We start from the raw sequence: 22,685 nt of genomic DNA on the forward strand, positions 1-22,685 counted from the left end.
TTTCCTCTAATCCTGAAATATCCAGCCAATCAATCATTTTTCAATGGTGATTATTAACCATTAACTGCTACAACATACAATTTCTCTGCACCATGCAAACACATTACTTCATGACTCCACTAAAAGACCAAATTTAACCATATTCATAATACTTTCCTTATACATACCCTTGTTGCTATAATAGATTGATATATAGAATTGATTGATTTATACAATTCTTTTTAATAATTACCATTTAAACAAAACAACAAATCAATCATAGAACAAACAAAATCGTTGGTCGTGTGCTTCATCCTAAAAATATTATCAGGCCATATACAAATACCTTATTTTGCAATCACTTATATAGAGGAGTTTTGGTTGGACCATAAACCGATACTTGATATATTCCGAGCTAATGAATTTAGTAAAGGAAATACATCTACTTGGGTTTATATATACCATCAAGCTTCACATGGTCTATTGGTTATATCTAAAATATAGAAGAGATGAAAAAGTTCCTTGCCACTATCTTCATCTTTAAATAAGAACGAAAATTTAATGTAGAATATCCTCTAGTTTTCTAAAATGACACATGGTATCTTCTGAGAACATACGTGGTAATATGAGCTTTAGGGTACACTACCTGGGTGAGTACAAATATGATTGTACGTTGAATATCCACGATTACGAAATCATTGTTAGGAAATTGGATACTACTGATAAGCAAGACGCTATGTTCTCCCAATCAGAACTTGAAAATATAACCAATCGTCATGGCAATCAACCATTTCCATTTATGTATGGTGAACATCCTTTTATGTATGAATTTATCAAACATTAGAGTCGTGCACATTGGTTTGTTATATTAGAGCTGAATGCCTCTGGACGCTACCAGGGACCGAAGAAACCACCGACTATTTAGACATTTCCGGTCAGAGGTGGTTACGAAAAATTTAAAGACCCTATAATCAAGTTTTGAATTGTTCCAAAATTGGTCGATTATTTTTGCTAGTTATAAGATATCATTGGCTTATTTCTTATTTTACTGCTTCACAGTACTTATTATATAGTTTCTTATTAGTCGGTTGATCTATAGTATTTATATGTATTATCTATCTTTAATCTATTCTATTCGTTATCATAATAATTGAACGTCTTAATTGTGATTCATTAATCTCTTCTGTGTTAGTTGAAATTGTATTATGCTTATCATTATGGATTAAGTTTTGTAAATAATTCATAAATTCAATCACTGAACCTCCAACCCCAAAATAAATATTTTTAGCAGCAATTAAACTTTGTCTATGTTTTATAATATTAGTGGTTTCTTGATATTGTAATAATTCAATTAGAGTTTCCGCAACTATTGGTAATGTGTCTAACGAATAAATTGTTTCTGAACTGACTATGAAATCAATATTATATGGTTTAATAACTTGATTAAATTGCTTTCCCCATGATCCCGATACAAACACCAATTCAATATCAAAGTTCAATAAATCTGATTTGAATTGATTTATTAATGATTCAGTTATTAATAATTGTTTTTCTCCTTCTTCAGAACTAATCAATGTCTCATTAGAATTAGTTACTGCCCATTGAATGATTAAATTTGGTAAACTAACTAATCTTAGCACATCATAATTAAAATCAGATAATATTATCGTCTTTTTATGCTTATTTTGTAATTGTGTTCCATTCGTTATTAATTGGGAGAATAAAAAACTTGAAGGTAATGAAGTTCCACATCCTAAATCTAAATAACTATCAAATTTATTAAGTAAATCTTCATTAGTGATTAATTGATTTATTTTATCAATACTATCATAAGAACATTCCCAACTTTTAAATCCTCCTTCATACACATTCTTTTGTAAATCACTTGAATTTTCATCAATTAAAATATCATTAACGATGATTTCTCCACCATTAGCGTGATCTTGTTGATGATCTTCAGTCATGATTTGATGTTTGACATCGAATAATTCTCGTCTATAGACAATATTGCCACCTCTTGGAGTGATATATTGATCGAATGATAATCTGACATCGACTAATGTTTGTAATATCGAGTCTAGGGAATGTGTCTTGGGTAAGTTCTTTTGATCAATGGTTTCAGATAATTTATCCAATGCGGTGGTGGTACTGGTAGAATTGGCAGTTGTAGTTGGTGCTGTCCCTTGTTGTGAAGCGATACCATTATTTATCAACTCATCATCATCGCTGAAATCATCTTGAGTGAATCCAAATGCAAACGACATTGTTCTTCCTGTTGTAATGGTCAATCTTCTTGATGTAAATATCAATCTCTATAAAATTTATTTGATTTTTCAGATGAGTTTGCGACACTATATTTTTTTTTGAGCGAATGGCTGTTAATTCTTGCAAAAGTGAAGTTATAAAGGTTATAAATCCTGAGTGTATAGTTGATAAATAGTTTCTATACTGGTCTATGGTACTTTCACACTGATATAAGATCATATTTTATAAGTTTTACTATTTAAAATATTGCAATAGTTTCAATAATATGAATTAACATAATAAATTTAAGAGAGATATTTGACGAAATGTTTACAAAATTGAATTATTAATTATTGAACTGTAAAATAGACATAAAAACTCCAAATTAATCTATAGTAACTTATTTTCAGTTACCATTTAACCGAGTTACATATCGCTTAACCACTTTACACTTCTAATTAACGGTATGATTCTCAGTTAAAACCTAGTTGATAATCTTAAGTATGAGAACCTATTTTGTGATATTATTTACCAAAATTAAGGTACCTTAAAACAGAAGTGGTGTGCGAGGAGAAATTATGAAAGAGATCAATTAAATTAATTAGGGATGGATTGAGACTGATAACTTAATTTGCATCTTATAACCATTTCAATATAGTAATTGACAATTGATATAGAATTGGTATGACTGAGACTTCGCCATCTTCAACTAAAGTGGATGACTTTTTATCCAGTTTATCACAAATTTCTCAAGATAGAATAAGAGAAGATCAACAACGTCAAAGTTCATTACGAAGGAATATTAATGATTTAAAATCAAATTCAAATGTTTCAACTCCTTTAAAACCAACCAAACCAGCAAAGTATTCATTTACTCCTGCTACTTATAAAATGGATTCCTCGTCAACTCCTTCCAAAGAACCATTCAAATCAAGCAGATATAATTTCGATGATGATGAAGAGGAAGAACCTCCAAAACTTCCTACTAGACCTTCAGAAGATGATGAAAATCCACCACCATTACCTACTAGAAAAGTAGCTTCCAAGGATAATTCATTTAACATTAATATAGTTCAACCTAAGGCTAGAAAAGATCCTATCAAACCAATTAAACCAACTCCAAGAGTATTCAATTCATCACCATCTCCAAGTCCAATGTCAAATGATGGTTATCGATCATTTTCACAAATTGAACATTCAATTAAACATTCTTCCAAGACTGATGAGAATAATCAACAAGAGATTAAGAAAGCTCCCCCTCCTAAACCAAATAAACCTAAAACTCCTACCAAGCCAATAATCAATGAATCGGAAAAGAAAGATTGGATGTCATCTTTAAGTAATTCAAAAGCTATATCTCCAACCATCAAGCATAATATCCCCAAGCCAAGTTATCAAAGTGCCTTATGGGCAACTCAAGCTGCCAAGACCAATAGTAGACTTAAAGATGATGAGAAACTTAAGAAACCAACCGTGATTGCTAAACCTTCTTATTTAGATAATAAGAGAAAATCAATCGATGAAGATATTCAACCACCTCCAAAACCAACCAGACCCAATCCAAATGGTTTCAGTACCATAAGTAAAGGTCCACCACCAAAACCTTCAAAACCACCTGCATCAGTGTATGAAGAGAAGGATAGTGAATTATTAAAATCAACAATTTTAAAATTATCTTCTTCGTCCTCATCATCTAACACTTCCAAACTTGCACCACTTAAACCTGCAAAGCCATCAATTGAACAATATACTAAGGCAGAGAAGAGTCTTTTAAATGATGTCAAGTCTAATTTATCATCTTCAACTAAAGTAGCCCCTTTGAAACCAGTTAAGCCTTCACTTTCAAAGTATGCTGAACAAGACACTCAAGAATTACAAAGTCAATTACAAAGGTTGAAATCGACTAAACCACAAATCAACAACCAGAAGGTCAATCATATTCAAAAGGCTTCATTAACACCACCAGTTTATAAACATGAAGGTAGGCTGACATCTTCATTGACTCCATCTAAGCCAGCATCATTTGAGGATAAATTATCATCAATATTAAGAGCAAGTACTTTACCAGAAGTCAGAAGTAGTCCAAATCCAATGTCAACCCCTCTTCCAACAAGAGCACATACTGAAACTACTATCAAGTCTAAAAGACAAGATACTACAAATAGTAAAGGCATGTCTCATCTTAGTAAATCAAGAGCAAAAGGTCCGAAGAGGAAATTACCTAAGAATATGCAATCTACAACCACCACCACTAAAAACGAACCAGAGCCAGAAGTTGAACCAACGACTGATTTTCCAAAACTTGTTATTAATAAAAAGGCTCCACCTCCCATCAATAAACTATCAAAACCAAAACCCATTGGTGATTTGAAACCATCACGAAACATTAGTGGTGAAATATTTATATAATAATAATCTAACATTGTTCTAATAATACTTAATCTTTATTTTATATGTCTGTAGACTTACTTCATTTGTCGTTCCAAATTAGGCAGTTGCGGCTCTGATCAAATTGTTGTCATTTTTCCTTTGGGGACTGAACTGAACAAACAGAAAAAAAAAAGTTGAATCAAAACAAAAATTAACTATGATTTCATGTGATTGAAATATACAGACATCATCCTACATAACTACCATTTATACTTCTTATATTGATAAACATTGATCATGGATAAGATAGTATCACAGTTAGAAGAATGGAAGTCAAGCTTACCATCTGATTTCGAACAAGTTAAAAGCTATGTGGTTCAAGTTCAAGAATCCATACCAACTTCAATTGAAGAATTACAACCTCATATTGATTATGTTAAATCTATAACTCCTCAAGATATCATTGATGATTTCTCACAATTAAAAGTTAGTCCAATCACTGTATCATTAACCATCACTGCGTTAACTACCATACTTATCATTTCCAAAGTATTATTAGGTTCAAAATCAAGTGCTGCCAAAACTGCCAATAAAAAGAAGAAGCCAAAGAAGAAGCTTAGTAAAGCTCAAAGGGCTAATAAAACCATTCAAGATATTCTTGACTTTGTTGAATCAGAATATGTTCCTCAAATTGATGATTATTTACATAATCATAAGGATTTATCTCAAGAAGATGTTGAATATAAATATAATTACTTTGAAGAAATGTTATTGAAAGAATTAGTCAAATTAGATGCTATTGATGTCACTGGTAATGAAATATTAAGAGATAATAGAAAGAAAGTAATTAAATTCATTCAAGATCATCATCAAAGATTAGATAAGTTTAAAAAGGAAGCTAAATTCTAGATAAATCTATATTTATTAAAAAAAGCTAAACGTACATATATATATATATAATTAGCACTGAGTATTTCAGTCTACTCTATAGATAATGACGCTATCTTTAAGTTACTTAATTAATTAATAATTGTTTTATGAGAATCAAAATCTTCAGGTTTAATTCTAAGCCCACCTTTAACTCCAAATTCAGGAATCGCTTTTTCAACATTTTTAGGGAATATATCAACTAATAATTGTACCTTTTCACCTAACCATAAAGCACTTTTAGTATGATCAGTAAGATCATCTCCAGTTTGAGGATGAATCAATACTGATAAATTACCATGATGTAATTGAAACCAACTCAAGACTTTTACAAACACTTCAGGTCTTCTAACATCAGCTTCCCAGAATTGAGTTGGATGAGGTCCTATTATCTTTGTATCCGGTAACTTTTTCACAAGAATTGAACCATTAGCTGAATCCTCAGGGAAGTCATGAAGAAGTTTGGCTCTTAATGCATCTGATTCTTCAGTTGATTTCTTATTATGAGCATAGTAATATACGTGAAAATCGTAATATTGTACAGGATAAGTATAACTTAAACCATGAACTGAAGTAGTAGCCACGGAAGGATCTTCCTTTTGTAAATGAGTAACGTATTCCATCTTTCTAATAGTCTATGAACAACGAAAGAAGAGGGTTTGAAACTGTGTTTGATCAATTTAAAGGTGTTGTGTTGAAAAAACTGTGCAGTGCCATTTGTACAGTGGAGAGATCGGTGGAGGTTAGATTAGCCGCCGCCACAATTTGATGCGAAAAAGATTTTTCCGGAGCGGTTAGTATTTTTTTTGCAATTAAACAAAACTATAGACATCACTAGAGTGTATAATCGATAGATGTCATCATGTATGCATTCGTGTATTCATGAGGTGGTAGAACATATAAAATGTTACTATAAATTACGTATATATATAAGACTGAGATGGTTGTTTTGTTTTGCTTAATTTAAACCAAGATCCTTTTTAACCATAGCTCTACAAATTGGATGATATTTATCTTCAAACTTTTTGAAGGTTTCAATAGCAAATTCTTTACTAACTCCAGTCATTAATAATTTATAGCCTGGTCTAACATACTTCATACGACCAACTGATCCAACCCAATTAGCAAAGAATTCAACTTGTTTATCAGTACTGGTGAATTTACCATATTTAATAAGTAAATCATTCCAAGCAGCTAAGATTTCTCCATTGGCACTAGCAGCTAATTTTGGATAAATTTGAGGGAATGATCTAATTAAATCAATAGAAACATTATAATCTTTGAATTTATCCGATAAAGATTCAATAAATAACATTTGTTGATTACCTTCGAAATCAGCAATATCAGTTTCAGAAAAGGTAGAAAGGGCAGATCCCTTTTCACCATCTTTAACGAAAGCAACCCATTTATCAACTAAAGCATAAACTTGATCAGCTAATGTAGTATCGAAATTTGGATATTCTGGTAATCCTGATTCAAATAACCATTTATTGAAATCAATCGAATCTAATAAATGAGTTTTACCTAATGGTTGATAAAATTCATATAAAGTTTCAATGAATTGAGCACTATCTAATGAAGTATAACGGAACTTTTTGAAATAATATTTAATAAATGGATCAAATTCAGTAACACCTCCTAATTTAGTTTCAATATGGAATAAGAAATTAAACCCCTTTTCATATGGGATTCTTGAAAATGCATCATCAGGATCTTCATTCTTTAAATCCCAAATTAAGGAAGTAAATTTTGGATTCATTTGTTCAACAGTATCAACTAACGCATTCCATCCAATAATAGCATTGAAATGTCTTACTTGTTCACCATATTCTTTTGGATTAGATTTTCCTTCTTCTTTAGCTTCTTGTTCAGCAATAGCACCAATAATTCTTCTTTCTAAATAAACAGTCCAACCTTCATTAAGCCAGAAATGTTCCCAAGAACAATTAGTAACTAAATTACCTGACCATGAATGAGCCAATTCATGGGCCATGACTTTAACTTGAGTTCTATCACCACTAATTAAAGTAGGAGTTAATTGAGTCATATTTGGAATTTCCATACCACCATAAGGGAAACTTGATGGTAAAACCAATGAATCAAATCTTAACCATTCATAATCAAAAACTAAAGCTTCAGCAATTTGAATGAAATTTTCCATATCTTTTTCAAATTCAAATTGACATTGTTTTAATTGAGGTAATTCACAATAAACATCTGATCTTGGACCAATAGGAGCTTTATGTAATTGACCTGAAGTGATGGAGACTAAATAAGATGGAATTGGGATTGGTTGATCAAAGATATAAGTATTCTTTTCTGAACTTGGTTGAGGTCTACCTGACATAGTACATACTGATGGAGAAGTAGCTTTAAATTTATAGGGAGATTTGACAGCTGGAGTATCAAAACATGGGAATAAACTACGAGCATGGATAGCTTGACATTGAGAAAAGATATATGGACCAGTATCACCTTGAATGAATTGAATGGCAGTACATTTATCAGTAGTAGCGAAGTCAATTTCAATCACTAATCTTTCGCTGGTAGTTGAAGTTAATGGTATATGTAATGGAGAGCCAAATGGAACTTTACCTTCCTTCAAATCAAATTCAACTTTGGAATTGTTGACTATAACAGATGATACATTCAAATAAGAAGTGTCTAATATCAATACCTCAGCAGAAGTTAAATTTTGTAAATAATAAATCACTTTCCCATCCAACTTTTGGTTTGTAAATGATACATTTAACGATAAATCCGTCAACACCACTTTAAAATCAGAGTAATTGGACGCGGTACATGGATCCAATGCGTGTGATCTCTTTCTAATGGCTTCAAATTTGGACATGACTAGTGAATACCTTGACGAATGTTAAACTTGACTAGAAACAACCAAATTGAAATTGAATTGGACAATGATGTAATGGATTTTTTAAATGGAAATTTTTGCTGATCTGAAGCCAGACGGAAAAATTACTGTGCAGCGTTGGAAAAATTATTTTAAAATTTTTTGTCTCCTTTTTTTTGCAGAGTTAAGTTTGGGGGAGAGTAAACAGAATTGTACAAGTAGAACACGATGTTAATGATAGACTTTATAAAGGTGTTTATAGCTATATAAATATATAATTGTGGAGAGAGGAGATTAAAATAAATAGAAAATTCGTAAATTGTAATGTCAAATATAAAATGAAAATAAACACACAAAAGGTTTGTCATTATTGAATTAATTAATGCTTGGCACTAGCTTCATTTGCTGCCTCATTAGCAGCAGCAGTATCTGGAGGAGATGTCTTCTTTTCTCTCTTTTTACCAGCTTCAGCCACCAATTCTTCAAAGATTCTAGCTTCTTCAGCTTCATCTTCTGTTCTTGTAATCGATGCAAATACTTCACCAATGATTCTTAATGCTTTAGCTCTTGCTACTCGTTTATTTAAATCAACTTCTTTATCTTCAAGGACAGCATCACAAACACCTCTAATTGTACCTTGGATTTCAAATCTAGATCCAGACCAAGCAGCTGCTAACACTTTACCCATTAAATAATGTTCCATTTCCGCCAACTCTTCAGGAGAATGTTTAACAGGCACAGCTTCAACTTTTTCAGTGGTAGTTGTAACATCTTGTTCTTTGGTAGTATCCGTTTCACCATCTACTTCCGCAGCAGCTTCAAAGAAGTTCTTGGTACCAAATTCTTCATGAATAGGTTTAGAACTACCACTACCAAATCTTTCTTCTTGTTCTCTCTTTAAAGCTTCAAGTTGAGCTTCAAGTTGAGCCACCAATTTCTCAGCTGCTTCTTTCTTAGCCTTTTCTTCTTCTTCAGCTTCCTTTTTAGCATGATACTCATTATCTTCTTGCATCTTGGCATATTCTTGCATGGTACTTTGAGCATCCAAAGCACTTATTACTGTTTTATAGGTATCTCTCACCACACCACCTTTTTCTTTAACAGAATACCAAAGACCACCCCAACCAAAAAAAGTTTGATTTTTAAGAAAAATTTTCAGTTTACTTTTATAAATTGATCCTATAGTATGTAAAATTTCTAAACCAAAACTTTCCATTTTTAAAGCTTCAGCTTCATATTTGATTTTTGCTCTGAATGAATCCATAACATCATCAGCCATATCAGTTTCAGTTAACAAGGATATCTTTTGTATAAGATTTTTGGCTAATTCTTTTCTATTTTCAATCTTTTTCAATCTACATTCTTCTTCAAATTTTTCTAATTCCTCTTTTCTTCTCTTTTCTTCAACTTGTTTGGCAGTTAGTTCAGCATCATCATGTTCTTTGTGATGTAAGTAAAGAGTTTGACCATTACTAGTTGTTTGGGTTTCTTCCTCTTCAGTTGTCACTGGTTTTGTGGTACTGCTACTGGTGGAGGAGGATGAGGTAAAGGTTGTAGATGAGGTGGTAGGAGGAACCGAGGTAGTAGACCCATCTTTCGTTGTCTTTTTTGAATCATCTTTGGTATCTGATTCATCAGTATATCCTGATAATTCTGCTGATTTTGATAATTCTTGAAGTAAGGATAATTCCCCAATCCATTCTTTAAAAGCTTCACCACCAAATAACATAGAGAAGAATTCACTTGGATCTTCAAACCCTTCTTGAGGGACTGATTCTTTCTTACCGAATTTATCATATGTAGCTCTTAATTTCTCATCACTTAAAACTTGATAAGCTTCACCAACTTCTTGAAATCGTTCAGCTGCTTGAGGATCATTGGGATTCTTATCAGGATGTAATCTAATAGCCGCTTTTCTATACGCTTTTTTAATTTCCAATGATGTGGCCGTAACTTCCACTCCTAATAAATCATAATAAGCAGAATCAACAACCATGATGTATTAGTAAGTTATATTGATGATTTGTAAGAAGATGATTAATGTAATTAAACGTGGATTAATGAAATGAATATTATACTTGTCAATATCAGTGAGGAGGGGGGGGGAGGATAATTAGTGTATAACGATTGCTGACTAGGGGAAGGATAGTGCTATGTATAAGAGTAATCAGCAAAGGATTGATGTGATGGGGGAGGAAATAGAACGATGAACGATATTGATTGATTTGTGATGTATCTGTCTGTGGCAAAAACCTCTATTTTTAGCGGTAGTTACTGAGACCACAGAGATAATGGCAAGTTTAGAGATTTTTTTTCCTCACTAAATTCTAAATTTGGTGATGGTTTATTTTCACACGACTTTTACTGAAGAAGAAGAAGTTGTCACTACGATTATAAATTTATGAATGTATTTATAAGTATATTGATTGTTATGTACAAGTATATAATTTACCTATATAATGTGATATGATATGATATGATATAATGTTATGCAGAATGAGATTAATGAGAATAATAAACTTTTCTTAAATCTACAATCTTCTTACCTCTACCAGCAGCCAAATCTTCAATTGATCTTTGTTTAGTTAAAGCTTCAACAAACCCTTTTGCAACCAATAAGGGATTTCTTGATTTATAAACTTTACCTCTTAAATCTTTAATACCAGCAGCTTGACAAATTTCAAAGATATTTTGATTAACTCTTAATCCAAACCCAGCTGGAGCAGATTTCATAAATAATTTAACAGCATGATATTTATATTCAAAATCCCCTAATATAGTACGATCTTCATATCTTGGAATTGGAGTTAAATTCTTAACTGCATTCCAATGAGCTTTGACAGCTGCAGTTCTGATCCCATCTCTTGATTTACCAATTCCTAAACCAATAGTACCATTTCTATCTCCAGCAACAGTTAAAACAAAGAAATTTGGAATATTACCTTTAGAAGTCTTTAATGAAACTCTTTTCATAATGATAGGTCTGATATATAAATTTCTGATATATCTTGCATCTAACCCAGTTAATTTTGATAAATCATCGGCAATTTGACGAGTAGTTCTTAAAGAGGTAACTTTCTTTTCATTAGTTGTTTTATCAACAAATCTTAAATGTAAATCAGATCTATCAGCAGCTCTGGCATTAGGAATGGCAGGGTATGGAGTACGTTTGGATGCTTGATTAGGATATACAATAGGTTCATCCCATATTGGATCATTAGTACTATAATCGGAAAATTCATCAGTTGGTTTAACTTTTGAATTCCCTCTAAATCCTCGCATTTTTAATTGTAAGACATCGTTTGGATCAATTAATGATTCGGTGATTTGAATACTTTGTAATAATTCAGGAGTATAGTATTGTTTTAAGAATTGAACATGATCTGTCACTTTATTATCTGATGTGGGTATGTTTGTGCTATTATTGTTATTATTTGATTTGGATGATGATGATGATGATTGTTCTTTGTTTGATGATGATTTTGAGGCATCTTGATTTATTCTAGAACTTGAGGAAAGAAACCTTCTTATTATACTACTACCACTGTATCCAGCTGGAGTATGATGAATAGTTGATCTTATCATACTGCCGTAAATCTTAAGGTAGTTCTAATCGTTTTTAGAACCTATCAATTCAGTTTTCAACGTCTAATTTTTCAATTTTTCAAAGAACCTTTTGGTGCTATAAATTTTTTTTCTCACTCACTAAGAAACTGCTAAGAAAAATAAAAATTACCCGGAAATGATTTCTCACACGATTACTGCAAATATATAATACAGTAAGAGATTGATATAGAAGAAGTATACAATTGTTGAAGGGATTATATGGATGTTTTCTTATTTTCTATCTATATAAAAGAAGCTGTCCGGTAAAAGGGTATGTGTGTAAAGAATAGGAAGAATAATAGTAAATAATAGGTTACATTTGAAGACTCACTTCCTCCTAGGAAGTGAAAGTATGAATAATAATAATATAGAATTGAAACAGGATATGATTTTTTAAAGAATTTTGAATTACTCTTCTATGGCGGATTCAGGTAAATTTTCCAATGGTTTAATTAAATCATCATTAAACGATTGAGGTTTATTTAAGGGAGAAAATTGTAATTTTTCATTCTCTTGTTGTAAATTTTTAATTTCATTTCTTAATCTATCCACTTCATTTTCAAATCGTTTACCAAACACATCAATATAATAGGTGGCACCATTATAACTTGCCCATACAAAGATGAATAATACAAATGCTCCACATGCATGTTTATACTTAAACCAAATTGGACATAACATCATGGCTAAGATTTGATAAAAGAATTGAATGAAGGTGAATACTAAAGTTTGTAACCAAACTGTTGGTAATGAATTAACAAATTTACCTAATACTGTATGTTTTTGTCTTCTTTTTAAAAATGTTAATGATGTAGCTTTACCTTGAGCGATCTTTTCTCTTTTTCTAATAGTGATAAAGAAATGATATGAAACTTGCCAAATAGTATAGTATACTGAAGTCCAGAATATACCATAAAAGAAATCCCAATTATCCACAGCTGCAATACCAGGGAATCTTTCTTTGATATGATCTTTGGGTAATTCATGAACTAATACAAACATAGTGACGGGTGGCATAACATGAACAAATGAACTTGTAGTTTTTTCAATTGAATGTAAAACAAGAGAATTTCTCCATGTAATAACAGCAAATGATAAAGTTCCTAATGATAATGAAAATACTGATATGAATAAAGTTGGAGAATTAGGGAAAATCCAAATAAATGTCATTAATAATAAATTGACATAATAACATAAATCAGCCAAAAAATATTCATAACTAATTTTAAAAAATGTATAACATCTGATAGGAATTAAGATGGAAAATATAACAGTATGAAATAAGGGGAAATAAGTGGGATATTTCCCAATGATGAAACCAGCCGATACGATTAAAAACAACGCTATAGCATAGAATAATTTCTCTGTACTGGAAGATTCTAAATTTTTATGAACTCTTTCATCGAATTTAGCTAATCTTTTTTGAAATATTTCTTGTAATTTAATGAATTCAACTGATCTTTGACTCATATTGAATTTTTCTTTCGTTTTTAATTTCATATCATTGAATTTTTGTTTAGTTTTATCACTTACGGTATCTAAATTTAATCCAAAATCAAAATCATTAACGAATAAAAGTTTACCTAAATCGATATAAGCGACAGAATTGGTGGAATCACTTCGTTGTAAATAGTTTGGACCATTACTAGATGATCCTGTGAAGGATGATGCTGATGATGATACATATCCTGTATCTTCATTATTTTCACTATCATCATGATCATGATCATGATCGTGGTCTTGATCATTGTGGTTGTGTTTTTCTAAGTAATCTTCATCATTGAGAATGGTTGCACTTGAACTAGAAGAACTGATACTACCCTTAGACACTTCAGTGATCATCCCAGTTGGATCCATAGCTTCATTTATGATATCACTACTCATGATGTGCTAAGTATACGATTGATATTGAATCTGTGTCGTAAGTGGAATTGATGATTTTTTTTGACTGTAAAAAAGATGGGAAGAAAAAACAGAAAAAAGAAATTTAATTTAGCCTTTTTCGATTTCTATTTGTCGTAAAACGATCAGTCTATTCTAAATAGATCGATTCAGTTGGATAAGACGTGTTTGATACACAGAAGGAACAAAATGAACTAACTAAAGAAGAAGAAATGACAATGATTTATAAAATTTATATTTTGAAATGGGATTGATTTGAAACACGGTCTCTCTGTATCGCTGCTGTAGGTATTTCAGCTTATCTCTATTTAGTTTTAAGCTTTACTGTTACAGTGATAATTTTTGATGATGCTCAAAAAAACAATTTTTGTTTTATTATGAGAAAAGTGTCAGCCACGTGTAAATTAATATACTGTAAATGGAATCCTATTTAGGAAGTAATTAAGAATTTGGTTGTCTGTTTCATTTGGTGATAGTACAGTATTGGAAGCAAGGGTAATTGGTGTGTTGTTATGGTATTAAATGGGAGTTCATTGCTATTAACAACCATTGATCATTCATATGGTTAGACTTTACAATGATTATCCAGTTTGTTACACGTCTTTAACCATGTTAAAAGTGGAGATTTACCTTGACCGTCATAATCAATCAATCAATTACAAGTATCTAGTTATTACAATTACAAGTATCTAGTTATTACTTATTATTATTATTATCTATTAATTGTAGAACTTAACCTACTTATGCTATATGGTACGTTAAGGTATGGTATGGTATGATATAATCACCAACCACCCTATATGCTTTTTGTCATGGCTTCATAATTATACATCTTTTTATTATTCTTTAAATTAACCTTTGGTGGATGAACTTTACTATATTCAAACGCCTCTAAAAGACATTGTTTTAATTTATCAACTGATGATTGACTCAATTGAAAATGAAATGCTAATCTACCTCCCATCAATTTAAGATTATATTTGGAAGATTTAGCTAATTCAATCAAATATCCATCATCAATTCCACTTTTTTTAATATCAATAAATACAAAATTTGTATCCACTGGTGATTCTAAAATTATACCATGATCTTGACAAAATTGTCCAACTTGTTTAGCAAAATTATGAGATTTTTTAATCAATTTTAAATTATTATCAATAGCATAAATAGCCATTGATGTTATAATCCCAGCTTGTCTTATCCCACCTCCACATTGTTTTTTAAAATGATTAGCTTTATTTATAAATGGAATTTCTCCCACTAATATCGATCCAATTGGAGCTCCTAATGATTTAGAAAGACATAATGATACACTATCAAAATATGAACAATATTCTTTTAAGGTTATTCCAGTTTCAACTGATGCATTAAATAATCGAGCTCCATCTAAATGTAATTTAATATCATTTTGTTTACAAAATTGAGAAACTTTTGCAATTTCTTCAATAGGCATAATTATTCCATGTAATGTATTTTCTAATGAAACAACTTTAGTTGGAGCGGCATGAATATCTCCATCATCTAAAGTTATATTACTGATAACATCTTCAAACGTTAAATAATCCCCATTACTTGGAATAACAGGATGAACCATAGCTTGAGATAACGTAGCTAATCCACCTGCTTCATGTAAAAACACATGAGATCTATAATCACATAATATACTATATGGAGGTTGATAAAGATTGGCTCTTAAACCAATTTGATTTGACATGGTTCCAGAAACACAGAATAATGCAGCTGGTTTACCAGTTAATTCACACATTTTCAGTTCTAATTCAAGAGTGATTTCATCTTCTTTATAAACTGAATCACCATAGGTACTAGTTAAGTAACTAGCTTCAATCATACCTCTGGTAGGAACGGTAAAAGTATCACTTCTGAATTCATTAGACGTAGGAAATTGTTCTTCTTCATCTGCTGTCATATTGAAAGTTGCAAACAATTATGTTATATTATATGAAGAAAGGTAACAAGAAGGAAAGAAAGGAAATAAACAAACAAAATCAAAGAATGATAAATGACTGAATGAATAAAAAATTGAAAATAAAAATCAGCAAAATAGTAAAAATATATACATATATCTTTATGCTAGTAAGACAGTTAAGAATAGTAAAAAACTATAAACCTAAAGAGCCGTTAGGCAAATATATATATTATAAACTACACAAAATCGTACGTATGGTTGTAATATTTTATATAAATCAAGTTAAATAATCCTTAACCCTCCTTTCTCTAACTCCTTCTGTTAACATCGATATTAGTCATTACATGAAATCATCAGCTTTTAGTCTTGTCAGCTCATACATATCTATTCACCCTGATACTTCCATAATAAGAAAATTTCTTTTCTTCCCTCCCTTCCTCCCTCAATTTGTCTCATCTCCTGTGTGTCATTTTGCAACTCCAACTAAAAATTTTTAATTTCTTTTTTTTTCTGTTTCTATTTCTAAGCGCAATATGCCGCAAATATCCTCTCAATTTTGCCGTTCATTACCCTGTACTATGGAATATACAAACTATACTATACGAAACCGTTACCGCATAATTGCTCAAACAATCTAAATAAAACCGTCGTCGTTATTTTCAAATTACAAACCATTCTAAAATAATAAGCCTAGTTTAGTATAATTTTATCCAATCCCCCTATAATTGTTAGTCATAAGATTTTATGATTTACTTAGTATGAACAAACCCCGAAAAATAAAATAAGTGAGTGGTATGCTGCTCCAAGTTACATTTACATAAACCACAACAATTAACCTACCCCCCTATCCTGTCCCCTATTTAAAATAGTGATACTTTTGAAATTCCAACAATTAAAAATTATATCATCCTAACTAAACACATAGGTCAGACCAAAACCGAAAAAGTCTAAAAATTAATCCGCCATAAAATAAATACTACCCCCCCATAAATTAAAACAAACATTTCGGTATCCCAACTCCAACAGTTACCGTATATTTTTAACTCTGTCATATTTTACTCCTCTTTCTTTAGCTTAACTACGTAAAATTTCTCCTTCTGTGTCGCTTAACCCTCAGAAGTCACATCTCGAACACTCTTCCCTTTTTGACTTCTCTCGCTTCTTACATACTATTTATTGATCTCCACAATAAGAAAGGTACGCCTTAAAATATGTCAACTCCTATCCAACATGCTTAGCCTCCATTTCTTAACTTCCCGGAGTTACAAATTTAGGTTTATTATATATATTTATTCCTTCTTATTTACATGTCATATATAATCTGTGTTTACTATAGAAAAAATCATGATCTTTTTTTTTTTTTGGTTTGTTGATGATGCGAATCCCGTCAGTAACCGAGAAATGTTTTGACTTTTTTAAATGAAAATGCAAAATAAATAAATACATATTGATAGATAAATAAATAATTGGAGTATGCCATATATGTAACTGTGGAGTTGATGAATTGATTTTCTAACTATAATTGCTGACCAAAGTTATAAGTTACATTAGAATGTGTAGTAGTAGGAGTATGATTTCCATATAAATTACTACTACCAACACTATTAGGATTTAAACTAGCATTTGCAACTGGTGGAGTATTTGCCAATTGTTGTTGTGTTTGTTGTTGTTGTTGTTGTTGAGCTTGATTATTGACAGTACTACCGGACGATGTAGTTAAATTAGAAGGAATATGTAAATTCAAATTTGATGATCCAAAAACACCACCTAAATTAAAATTATGATTTGATAATGTATTATTATTATCAATTTTCCAAATTTGACTATTATTTGAAACATTACGAGTATGAGATGATGTTGGGGTCATAAAAAATGCTCCACCAGCAGATGCACCTGCACCTCCTCCATTCAAATCATTACCTCCAGCACTATTACCAACAACATTGGATGCTCCTGCTCCACCATTACCATTACTATTATTAAACATAAACTCATCATTGGTAGTTGGATTATTACCAAATATTTGTAAATTATTATTAGTTGTAGTAGAACTCCATAAACTATTATTAGTACTATTAGTACTACCACCAGTATTAATCGGAGTACCAGTTAAAGTTTGACGATTTAATATTGGTGAATTATAATTATATAAGACATTACTACCTGCACTACTTGTAGTTGGATTATAACCATAAGTAGGAGTAGTTTCAACCAACGGTGATTGAATACTAGTAGTATAAATCAGATCATCATATGGGAATCCTAATGATTGTTGAGGTTGTGGTGGTGGTTGAGTATTATTAGTACTCAATTGAGAAGTGGATTGTTGTTGTAAAAGTGAAACCAATGATGAATTATCATAACCACCGATATTACCTTGATTATACAATTGATTACTATTATCAACTTGAATAAGAGGTGCCTGAGCCAAGGCTGGTGATTGATAATTATTAGTAGAATTATTAACAATAGTATCAAATGGTGTATATGGATCCATGCCTAATTGATTGTCTAATAAAAGTTGAGGCAGTGAAATTGCTGGTTCTAATACTTGGAATGGCTGCTGTTGTTGTTGATATGGATCTAAAACATTACCATATTGATCTAAACCTTGGATTTGATCCATTGGATTGATGTTATTGCCTTCAATTTCAGGAGTATAAACTTGACTATAATGATTATAAAAATTATTCAAAGTATTGGTATTAGGATTAAGGGAGTTATAAGCACTATTTCCACCATTATCATTACCATTAATAAGATTGCTGGTATCAACAAGAGGGATTTGTCCTTGTAATTGTTGAGATGGTTGTTGAATTTGAATCATACTATTATTATGACTGTTATTGCCACTATTATCATCAAATGATGATGAAGGAGGTGTAAAGCTTCGTTTTCCAGTACCAAACTTTGATTTGAATAAGGCATTGGAATAACCTCCAAAATCAACTGATGCTTGATATTCAGTGATTTTAATTGGTTGATAAGTCTTATCTTTATTCTGTCTAGCAATTTGTAAGGATTGATGCATGGATACATACTTTTTAATCGCTAATTGAAATGATTCTTTCCAACCAACTTCTAATTCTTGATAACTAGTAACTTCTTTTATGATTTCATTTTCCCATTCTGGTACAATGACAAATAATTTCTGTAAAGTTTCAAGGACAATCTTATTAATACTTCCATCTTTATTAAATACAGAGTTGTTAGATATGGTTGATGCTGGAGCTGGTGAAGGTGATGATGATGTCGGATTTGAATTGCTAGTGTTGGAGACAGTATTTGCTATAATTGGATTAACATGCGAAATATTATTGGTTGATGCTGATGCTTGCATTGTTGTAGATAATGGAACGACCGGATCTTCAGGTAAAGGAGAATTAATAATTTCAATTAATGGTTTAATATGATTGATTAAGTTAGTTAATTCTCTTTTTTCAGTTTGTAAAATTTTGATTTGTTCATCGATTGAATCATTTTCAAATTTAATTGTTTCTATGGTTGCTAAATTAGTTGAGATTTCTTTATTGATATTAGCAATTTCATTAGCTTCATTACTTAAACTATGATTGTTTCGATCTTGTAATCTATGAATTTTATCTTGATAATCATCTAATCTCTTTTGTAATAAATCCAAGGAACCATTTAAAGAATTTAGTTGATTGATTAACTTTGACTTTTGAAAAGTTAATTTATCTTTAGATCTTTCTAATGATCTAACATCCAGATCTTTTTTAGTTTTATTATCAGTTTCTTCATCATATTCACGTTTATATAGTTGATATTCTTCTTGTAAAGTATCGAATTCCTTAATAAATAATGCTTGTTGATGTTTATGTTCTAGATTAGTTTTAACGACTTCATTTTGTAATATTGTCAAGTAGGCAAGAACAGTTTCTGGATTAGTGATAGTTTGAATCTTTTCGACAGTTAAATCATCAACCATAGCATTGGTTTCAAATTGTTCTGAATCTTCATTTAACTTAGTTTTCAGTTTACTTTTATTTTTCACGGTGGATGAATTTGAATCGAATGCATCTGGTTGAATATCATCCAAATCTTTAACAAATCTAAACTTAGGATCTTGTTTATCAAAAGTTTCAATGAATACTGATTCAGATTGTGATTGGAAATGGGTGACACTATTAATAACGATGACTTCTATTTGATAAACTTGATGAGGTTCGAAATTATTCAATTTACATGATGTTGATTGAACCGTTGCTACTTCTTTACCATTTATGACAATAACATAGTACAAGTTATCATCGTTACTTCTTTCGATATCCCAATGAATGATAACACTAGTTTCAGTCACAGAATCAATACAAATATTTGGACGATGAGGAATTTCAATACTTAAATCTTGAATGATCTCTTCCACTGGAGTTCGTAAGGTTTGGTAACATCTATAAAGAATCCAGAACAAGGAGGGTACAAACGTGACCAAGATTTGTATCATAACTTCTTCTTCTTCTTCTTCTTCTGACTATACTGGTATGTCCCTAGGGCCTATTGTCAATAGTGGTATAGTCCAGTGTTCAACACATTTGCTTTACAACACGCTATAAATAATCACAGATCTTTTTGCTTTGAAATTTTTTTTAGAGTGCAGTCGCTATTTTCTTCCAGCACCAAAGGTTTGTTCTTTTGACAGGTACAAACTGTGAGAGAAAATGGAAGACGCAAAAAATGCGTGTTTTAAAAGGTTATACGCCCCAATCAAATTTTAAGTTTAGTTTTTGCACCTATTGTTAGCCTAGAGCTAAGCATATGGGATTGAAAGAAAAGAACGGCGTGTATTATGATAAATATGTAATAAACATGTAATAAATAAGTAAATTGGAATATATATATCCCTCTATAATCAATATGCAAGAATAGAATAAAAGAAAAAGACAAATATCTAAATAAATAAGTATGACAAAATGCAAATATTTGAAGTGTAAACTTCTCTAAAAATGAACAGCAGAGTAATCTTCTTTACACATCTTTGCTCTAAGGGTCTTACCAAAGATATAGAATGTATAAGGAATCAAAATCATAGCCAAACAAATGAATGCTAATAACCAACTGGCCCATTGTAAACCTAATCTATGATACATTTGAGTAATGAATAATGGGAATGCAGCACCACCAGCACTTCTTAAGAATACTTTAGTAGCTAATGCTGAAGCAGCATACTTGGCATAAGTATCAATGATATAATTATTTAATGAATAATAAATTAACACCATACCATAACCAAATGCAATACCAGAAGAGGCGGGTCCAACCCAAATAATATGTTTATAAGAAGTAGCACCTAATATGAATAAAGCAATACATGGGAATGGAGATCCAAGCATAGCTCCAATTAATCTATCTTCTGGAACTGGAGTTCTTCTCTTGCACATGGCCATATATCTCTTTTCAAGAATTGGAGTGGTAGTTAAGGCTAAACCAGCACCAATTAAAATAGGAATAAACATTAAACCGATTTTATTATCTTCAAATCCATATAATGTATTGAAAATAACTGGATAAGCGAAAAAGAAAGCATAAAGCATAGCATAGATAAGGGCCACAAATCCACAAATTAAAACTAAAACTGGTTCTTCAACAATGAATTTTAAGGGTCTAATCAAACAATCATTAACTAATTCTTTAAATGATAACGGAGTAGCTTCTTGTTCAGTCATAATCTTCTCATTACCAGTTTGTTGTCTTAATTTCTTTGCTCTTCTTTTTAAAATGACTGGTGAATAAGTTTCAGGAATCATAGCAACTATAATCCACATTACACCGGCAAATGCCATATTAACCCAAATAATAAGATCAAATCTATGAGTACTAACACTAATGAAACCATTAACAATACCACCTAATACTGGACCAGAATATGGAGCAAATGAAAAGAATGCAATAGCTAATGATCTTGTTTCATTATGGATATCAACTAAACTAGCACCAACATTGGTTAAAGCAGAACTAGAAAATACCCCACATAAGAAACGACAAATTAATAAAGTTTCGATATTCTTACCTAAAGCACATGGAATATTGAAAACAACATATAATCCAAATGAGATGAAATAAACTGGTCTTCTACCAATTTGCTCAGATAATGGAGCCCAAATTAATGGACCAATACTGAAACCTAATACCATTAATGATACTGATAAAGTAGCAACTTCAGTTGAAACATTGTATTTAGCAGTAACAGTAGGTAAACCAGTTGCTAAACATGATGAACCATAAGCAGCTGAAATGACGAATAAAGACAATATAATAGTATAAGTCCATTTCCAAGCCATACTCCAATTATGAGGATTTTCAGGATCATCAATGACATAAGTGACGAATTCAATTTCAGGATCAAATTGATCATATTTATTTACTGGTTTTTCTTGTTGAGTTTCTGTTTCAAGCGTTGAAGAAGATTCTTCATGAGATTCTTCAATCCCAGTCGATGATGAGGTTCGGGGACGACTTAAACGTCTTGTTATATTGGATTTCACTCTACCAAGTTCTTGTAAAGTTTGAACTTGCACTAAACCAGTATTAGTTTCTAAAGTATATTCTTCAGGGAATATTGGATCTTCGACAGGAGGACTATTAAGATAAGGGACGGGTACATCACGAGAAATACCAAAATTTTGTAAATCTTTAGCAGTTTCAGTTCTGGTTATTCTTAATTCTTTGAATGAATTAGTAGCACTGACTCTTGAATTAATTTGAGATAATTCAGATTGAGCATCAGAATTGACATCTGCTTCATATTGTTGAGGGGTGAAGTCATCCGCTTCATTTTCTGGCAAATTACTTGCTACTGACAGTCTTCTACTCATGTTGAAGAATTTCTTGTTGTTGTTGTTGTAGGAATTATTGATGGAA

At 31.1% G+C, this 22,685-nt stretch overlaps 11 protein-coding genes across 11 annotated transcripts; 2 read left to right on the plus strand and 9 right to left on the minus strand. All coding sequences in view use genetic code 12, as the record gives it.

Annotated features, from left to right (window-relative positions):
• Nucleotides 1–1,100: 1,100 nt before the first annotated feature.
• On the minus strand, nt 1,101–2,243 carry DFJ63DRAFT_285471 (uncharacterized protein; the record flags this gene model as incomplete). Its single annotated transcript, XM_064904902.1, has 1 exon — nt 1,101–2,243. The coding sequence occupies one exon, from the start codon at nt 2,241–2,243 to the stop codon at nt 1,101–1,103; it is 1,143 nt and encodes a 380-aa protein (XP_064762368.1).
• A 664-nt stretch (nt 2,244–2,907) lies between these two features.
• On the plus strand, nt 2,908–4,632 carry DFJ63DRAFT_312367 (uncharacterized protein; the record flags this gene model as incomplete). The annotated part of the gene is made up of 1 exon (XM_064905957.1): nt 2,908–4,632. One exon carries the CDS (start codon nt 2,908–2,910, stop codon nt 4,630–4,632), a length of 1,725 nt encoding a protein of 574 aa, XP_064762369.1.
• Nucleotides 4,633–4,761: 129 nt separating this feature from the next.
• SNL1 (Snl1p) lies at nt 4,762–5,557 on the plus strand. The gene has a single exon (XM_064903153.1). It carries the CDS (start codon nt 4,891–4,893, stop codon nt 5,500–5,502), a length of 612 nt encoding a protein of 203 aa, XP_064762370.1. The 5' UTR covers nt 4,762–4,890; the 3' UTR covers nt 5,503–5,557.
• Nucleotides 5,325–6,311, minus strand: DFJ63DRAFT_102786 (uncharacterized protein). Its single transcript, XM_064903157.1, has one exon. The coding sequence runs from the start codon at nt 6,141–6,143 to the stop codon at nt 5,613–5,615; it is 531 nt and encodes a 176-aa protein (XP_064762371.1). The 5' UTR covers nt 6,144–6,311; the 3' UTR covers nt 5,325–5,612.
• On the minus strand, nt 6,311–8,560 carry LKH1 (bifunctional aminopeptidase/epoxide hydrolase). The gene has a single exon (XM_064903152.1). It carries the CDS (start codon nt 8,369–8,371, stop codon nt 6,479–6,481), a length of 1,893 nt encoding a protein of 630 aa, XP_064762372.1. The 5' UTR covers nt 8,372–8,560; the 3' UTR covers nt 6,311–6,478.
• Nucleotides 8,561–8,622: 62 nt separating this feature from the next.
• DJP1 (Djp1p) lies at nt 8,623–10,779 on the minus strand. Its single transcript, XM_064906914.1, has one exon. The coding sequence runs from the start codon at nt 10,365–10,367 to the stop codon at nt 8,751–8,753; it is 1,617 nt and encodes a 538-aa protein (XP_064762373.1). The 5' UTR covers nt 10,368–10,779; the 3' UTR covers nt 8,623–8,750.
• DFJ63DRAFT_102050 (mitochondrial 37S ribosomal protein uS5m) lies at nt 10,763–12,171 on the minus strand. Its single transcript, XM_064903154.1, has one exon. The coding sequence runs from the start codon at nt 11,954–11,956 to the stop codon at nt 10,874–10,876; it is 1,083 nt and encodes a 360-aa protein (XP_064762374.1). The 5' UTR covers nt 11,957–12,171; the 3' UTR covers nt 10,763–10,873.
• On the minus strand, nt 12,171–14,268 carry DFJ63DRAFT_101694 (glycerophosphocholine acyltransferase). The gene has a single exon (XM_064903151.1). It carries the CDS (start codon nt 13,859–13,861, stop codon nt 12,386–12,388), a length of 1,476 nt encoding a protein of 491 aa, XP_064762375.1. The 5' UTR covers nt 13,862–14,268; the 3' UTR covers nt 12,171–12,385.
• Nucleotides 14,269–14,500: 232 nt separating this feature from the next.
• GLY1 (Gly1p) lies at nt 14,501–16,014 on the minus strand. Its single transcript, XM_064906915.1, has one exon. The coding sequence runs from the start codon at nt 15,804–15,806 to the stop codon at nt 14,676–14,678; it is 1,131 nt and encodes a 376-aa protein (XP_064762376.1). The 5' UTR covers nt 15,807–16,014; the 3' UTR covers nt 14,501–14,675.
• Nucleotides 16,015–17,322: 1,308 nt separating this feature from the next.
• DFJ63DRAFT_312375 (uncharacterized protein) lies at nt 17,323–20,271 on the minus strand (the record flags this gene model as incomplete). The annotated part of the gene is made up of 1 exon (XM_064905958.1): nt 17,323–20,271. The coding sequence occupies one exon, from the start codon at nt 20,269–20,271 to the stop codon at nt 17,323–17,325; it is 2,949 nt and encodes a 982-aa protein (XP_064762377.1).
• A 493-nt stretch (nt 20,272–20,764) lies between these two features.
• TPO3 (spermine transporter) lies at nt 20,765–22,639 on the minus strand (the record flags this gene model as incomplete). Its single annotated transcript, XM_064904970.1, has 2 exons — nt 20,765–22,188; nt 22,288–22,639. The coding sequence occupies 2 exons, from the start codon at nt 22,637–22,639 to the stop codon at nt 20,765–20,767; spliced, it is 1,776 nt and encodes a 591-aa protein (XP_064762378.1).
• Between the last annotated feature and the right edge of the window lie 46 nt (nt 22,640–22,685).

Source organism: Scheffersomyces coipomensis (genome assembly GCF_036884675.1).
Source record: "Scheffersomyces coipomensis strain NRRL Y-17651 chromosome Unknown DFJ63scaffold_3, whole genome shotgun sequence".
Taxonomy (NCBI): Eukaryota; Fungi; Ascomycota; class Pichiomycetes; order Serinales; family Debaryomycetaceae; genus Scheffersomyces; species Scheffersomyces coipomensis.